Source organism: Hemitrygon akajei, chromosome 10 (genome assembly GCF_048418815.1).
Source record: "Hemitrygon akajei chromosome 10, sHemAka1.3, whole genome shotgun sequence".
Lineage (NCBI taxonomy): Eukaryota > Metazoa > Chordata > Chondrichthyes > Myliobatiformes > Dasyatidae > Hemitrygon > Hemitrygon akajei.
Window position 1 is genome coordinate 153,469,475 of NC_133133.1, and position 6,000 is coordinate 153,475,474.

The 6,000-nt window shown below is 41.0% G+C and overlaps 1 protein-coding gene across 1 annotated transcript in view; it reads left to right on the forward strand.

The window, feature by feature from the left end:
* The window catches only part of mrps35 (mitochondrial ribosomal protein S35), a 31,284-nt gene extending 25,284 nt beyond the window's left edge, over window positions 1–6,000 (forward strand). Inside the window, exon 8 of the mRNA XM_073059427.1 lies at window positions 4,648–6,000. Coding sequence (XP_072915528.1) covers window positions 4,648–4,926 — 279 coding nt within the window. The 3' untranslated portion in view covers window positions 4,927–6,000. The remainder of the gene's footprint in view (window positions 1–4,647) is intronic.

Here is a 6,000-nt window from a genome sequence, read left to right on the forward strand (position 1 = left end):
ATGGAGATATGGTAGATGGAGTTTAAGCTGGCCAAATGTTGTGTCGCAGCTTGGTTGGTCAAATTTAAAGAGAGAGTACACTGTTAAAGGCAAGACCTGAACTGTGTTGAGGAGCAGAGTGACCTTGAGTTTCAAGTTCATCACTTCCTGAAAGTGGCTACACGGGTTAAGGCAGGATAAGGCCTGCTTGCCTTTATTAATCAAGTTATAGAGTTCAAAAGTCAGGAAGTTATGTTGCGGGTTTATAAAACTCTAGTTAGGCTACATCTGGAGTATTGCATACAGTTCTGGTCACCCCACTATAGGAAGGCTTTGGAGAGGGTACAGAAGAGGTTTAGCAGGATGAGAGGGCATGTGCTATAATGAGAGGTTGGACAAACTTGAGTTGTTATCTCTGGAGTGGCGGAGGCTGAGGGGAGATCTTATAGAGGTTTTTAAGATTATGAGAGGCATCGCTAGCTTAAACGGACAGTATCTTTTTCCCGGGGGTTGAAATATTGAATACCAGAGGGAATTCATTTAAGGCAGGGGATGGGGGGGGGGGGGGGGGGAGTTCTAAGGAGATGTGATTGGGCAAGTTTTTTATGCAGAGAATGGTGGGTGCCTGGAATATGCTGCCTGCAGTGGTGGTAAAGGCAGACATTTAGATAGGCATATTAATGTTGTTGAAAGGAAATTGAAGAATGTGGATATTGTCAAACACGAGGAAATCTGCAGATGCTGGAAATTCAAGCAACACACACACAAAATGCTGGTGGAACGCAGTAGACCAGGCAGCATCTATAGGGAAAAGCACTGTCGACGTTTTGGGCCGAGACCCTTCATCAGGACTAACTGAAAGGAAGGATAGTAAGAGATTTGAAAGTAGGGGGAGGGGAAAATGCGAAATGATAGGAGAAGACCAGAGGGGGTGGGGTGAAGCTGAGAGCCAGAAAGGTGATTGGCAAAAGGGATACAGAGCTAGAGAAGGGAAAGGATCATGGGACGGGAGGCCTAGGGAGAAAGAAAGGGGGAGGGGAGCACCAGAGGGAGATGGAGAACAGGCAGTGATGGGTAGAGAGGGGGGGAAAAAACTAAATATATCAGGGATGGGGTAAGAAGGGGAGGAGGGGCATTAACAGAAGTTAGAGAAGTCAATGTTCATGCCATCAGGTTGGAGGCTACCCAGCCGGTATATAAGATATTGTTCCTGCAACCTGAGTGTGGCTTCATCTTGACAGTAGAGGAGGCCATGGATAGACATATCAGAATGGGAATGGGACGTGGAATTAAAATGTGTGGCCACTGTCTATCTCCTCTACTGTCAAGATGAAGCCATACTCAGGCTGGAGGAACAACATCTTATATACCGGCTGGGTAGCCTCCAACCTGATGGCATGAACATTGACTTCTCTAACTTCCGTTAATGCCCCTCCTCTCCTTCTTACCCCATCCCTAATATATTTAGTTTTCTCCCCCCTCTCCGCCCATCACTCTGCCTGTTCTCCATCTCCCTCTGGTGCTCCCCTCCCCCTTTCTTTTTCCCTAGGTCTCCCATCCCATGATCCTTTCCCTTCTCTAGCTCTGTATCCCTTTTGCCAATCACCTTTCTGGCTCTCAGCTTCACCCCACCCCCTCCGGTATTCTCCTATCATTTCGCATTTTCCCCTCCCCCTCTTACTTTCAAATCTCTTACTATCTTGCCTTTCAGTTAGTCCTGACGAAGGGTCTCAGCCCGAAACGTCGACAGTGCTTCTCCCTGTAGATGCTGCCTGGCCTGCTGCGTTCCACCAGCATTTTGTGTGTGTTGAATGTGGATATTGTGTTGGGAGAGGGGATTTGTTTAGTTGGCCATTTGGTTCAGGACAACATTGTGGACCAAAGGGTCTGTTCCTGTGCTATACCATACGATGGTTCTAAAATCAAACCTATGTTTTTATTAAAGCATGGGTAGAAACACTTGCTTCTACCTGTGCTCGTGCCTGAGCACTGAGTATGGTGGAGGAACAAGAGGATTATGAGATGCTTTCTGACTGGGAATTTGCACTGCTTAGTGAATACTTGGGTAAAGGGACAATTTTAAAGATATGGACTGAAGTTGTCCATGTAAAATGCACTATTTCACTTATATCAATGAACTGCTATAAGTAAGTGTAATTGTAGAAAATTCTATCTATATTGTTGGGCCAGCTAATGCTCAACCTGAGCCAAGGCTCCATTTGATCCTCCTTGGCCATGATAACAATTCACAGTCCCAAATGTCAAAAAGAGCTCTAAACCTTGTTTAGCATAGCTGCCCTGAAAAGTAGACCGGTTCACAAACCAAATCAAGATTTTGGGTTGTGGATCCTAATATCCCATCCCAAAAGCATTAAGATGTCAAGGGTCTTTTCATCTATTGCTAAATTTCCCTAGTAGAATTGATAATAATTAAAGAAAAAAGAACTGACCAGTATAAATTAAAATAAGCTGAAGAACTTGAACCATTTAATTCACTTTCTTATCTGGATTTGCAATCCTGTTCAAATTATTGGGGTTCTTCTACATGCCTGTCTAAATCTGTGAAGCCAGATACAAAGTGCATCCACCCCTTAAAGTTCTGTTAAATTCCAACCCTGGGCACCAAGTACGGTGGCAAAGCAAGAGACAAGATGTGCTGTTATCTGCATTTTTCTGACTTGGACACTGCAATACACAGAAGTGGAAATCTGGAACATGTGAAAGGCACTTTGCAAGTAGTTTTATTCTGAACCAGTAGCAATGGGTAAATATGCTTTGGTCCATGCTAGCCTGATATAATATCTGGTGTAATATCATATCAATGGCATATTGTATGTTGGGTTACATACTTTTAAAGAAAAAGTAATTCAATAGAAACCCTAATCTATTCACAAGATACAGATTGCGGTGTTACTGGTGTAAATTACCTGTTGAGATTTTCTAATAGTATTTATGCTGCCCCCAGGTGGTTCAGTAACTTTGTTTCCCTTACAACTCCTTTTCAATACTGGTGGCACGTGCAGATGGTGACAGAGCGGTTTGTTGGTATTGGTATGTATCACGGCCATGATGTTTACAACAGTTGGCCAGCTGTAGTGTGCACGGTGATGGTGCATACAGGACATTTGCACTTGCGCAGTGCAACATAAAAGTAGAAAATGAGTGGAGGTCAGTTAGTTGTTCATCTGACTTCCAGCCCTGCTTTTACACTCACTATTGGGTCCAGGGGCATTCCATAAGATCTGAGCTGAGGGACTATTTACATTTTTTAAAATCTGGTTCCCTGGCATTTTGCCAGTTTTAATTTTTTTTTATTGAACTGTCAGAAAGTCATCAGATTGGTCCAGAAGTAGGTTTCTTGTTTTCACAGTCCCCTGAAACTCATGAAAGGACTGCAGCAGCTATTTTGGCAGTCTACTGGGAGCTGTGCAACTGTAAGTGTTTAGTTTAGCTGCTGACTGGTGTGAAGTGTTGGCTAGTATTGGCATGATCCAAACTGTTGTAAGGATGATTTGTCATCCTAAGTATCTCTCCAGCTCTATGATAGATTTCAGGAAATAGTTACTGTTTCAAATTAAAATTAAATTTCAGACCTGGACAAATCTCTTTATAGTTCAGAAACTTTGGCTTTCTGGATTCAGTTTCAAAGTTGCAACCAGGTTTTATGGATTGTGGAGAAGATTTTCAGTGTACTAAGTATGAAACGGGCAATGGAAATGAAAATCAGTTGATTCCCATGACGAATGGGCAATTTGTATATCCAGTTTTTACCTGAGGAATTTCTTTAAAATGTAAAATTAAATTTAAAAATGTTAAAGATAAAAGTCTATGTTCCAGAAATACTCTTAGATAGGCACGTGATAAAAGAAAAATGGAGGCTGTGTGGGAGGAAACGGTTTGATTGATCTTGGAGTAGGTTAGAAGGTCGCCACCACATTACTATGCTGTACTGTTCAATGTAACAACACATAATCCAGACAATTTAGGCAGTTGAGAAATATTATGCTCTTCAAAATTTGTTCTTGGCCTGGAATTTTAGCAACCAAACTATTGTCAAATAGAAACATAAAGGCATAGAAATCTACAGCACATTACTGGCCTTTCAGCCCACAATGTTGTGCTGACCTACTCTAGAAGGTGCCTAGAATTTTCCACATAGCCCTCAATTTTTCTAAGCTCCATGTATCTATCTAAGAGTCTCTTAAAAGACCCTGTTGTATCCGCCTCTTAATACCTTCACTGGCAGTGCATTCCACGCAACCACCACTCTCTGTGTGAATAACTTGCCTCTGACATCCCCCTTGTGCTTACTTCCAAGCAACTTAAAACTATGCCCCCTCATGTTAGCCAGTTCAGCCCTGGGCTCTGACTATCCACACAATCAATGCCTCTCATCATCTTGTACACCTCTATCAGGTCACCTCTCATCCTCCATCGCTCCCAGGAGAAGAGGCCAAGTTCACTCAACCTATTCTCGTAAGGCATACTCTCTATTGCAAGCAACATCCTTGTAAATCTCCTTTGCACTCTCTCTACAGTATCCACATCCTTTCTGTAATGAGGTGACCAGAGCTGAACACAGCACTCCAAGTGGGATCTAACTAAGTTCTTATTAGCTGTAACATCACCTTATGGCTCCTAAATGTACTTTTTATTCCTCTTCCCCAGAAAACAGAAACATGGGAATCTGACATAACTGAAGCAGACATGGATGAATTTATTTGGGAGAATAGTCAATCTGAGAAAAATGCTTTGAACACAATCTTCAGGATGAAAGAAGCTGAAAAAATTCCTTCAACCTCAAAAGAAGAAATTGTTAATTCACCAGAAGTAAAAAATTATAAGGAGTCTGTTGTGAACATTAAAAATGAAGGGGAAACAGAAGATAGCATTTTACAATACAAAGAATCTGTGAAAAGACTGTTGAGATTGCATGCTGCAACGTGATCTATAAGATGTTACAGATGACATGACCAATGTATATGCAGTTGAAATATTGGTTGTACAGACTTAATCATTAAACTTGATGACATGACATATTCATGTAAATGGTCTTGAGAAAAATGTTAGATTCTGAGTGTAAACAAATGTACTTTACAATTGTATTTGAGTTGAAAATATTTGAAGTACCGAATGTGAATAAAATGTCAACTTTTATTTTGTTAATGTACAATCCGTACACCAACGCTACACTCATCGCTTCTGCCCTAAACTTTTGCACCTGTTTGTTTTTCTTTTCAGTTCTTTCTCTGTTAGCGTGCCTTCCATTTGTATTTAATGTGTGTAATTGTGTTTTTCCACTTCTGACAGGTTCTTTGCAGTTTTTTTACATTCAAAACAGGATGGCGCAGTATCGTAGTGGTTAGCACAACGCTATATGATACCAGTGACTCAGATACAGTTCCCGCTGCTATCTGTAAGGAGTTTGTACATTCTCTTCATGACTGTGTGGGTTTCTTCCAGGTGCTCAGTTTCCTTCCACAGTCCAAAGACTGTAAATTGTCTCATAATTAGGTTAGGGTTAAATCAAATTTTGCTGGGCCCTGCAGCTCGAAGGACCACTCCATGCTGTATCTCAATAGATAAATTAAAACAATACTATTTCTTGCTCAGACATTGGTTATTGAAATTTGTGAAAGGTTTGAAAATACCACTGAATGGCCATCAAACTAAAATATTAGCTGTGATTTGCTGTGCTTAGATGCTCTCAGATCTGCTAGTTATTTCCAGTACTTGCCATGTGTATATTTGAAAATACTGTGAATTACAGATGAATTTTTTTTCTTCACTTGGGTGGGATGCCATTCAGGTTTTCAGGCTAAATCTTCCTCCACCCTCTATTTTGCAATACCCTGCTGTTTGTGCATTAATGATAGCAAATGAAATCGGGAGCATTCATGTAAAGAAGCATTCTGCTGCATGTGAAGCTGTGAGATTTTAAATTTAGGATGTGGATTTTTCAAGTTTTTGTGTAAATGTAATCAGTTTTATAAATAATAAAGCTTTCATTTGGAATTGGAA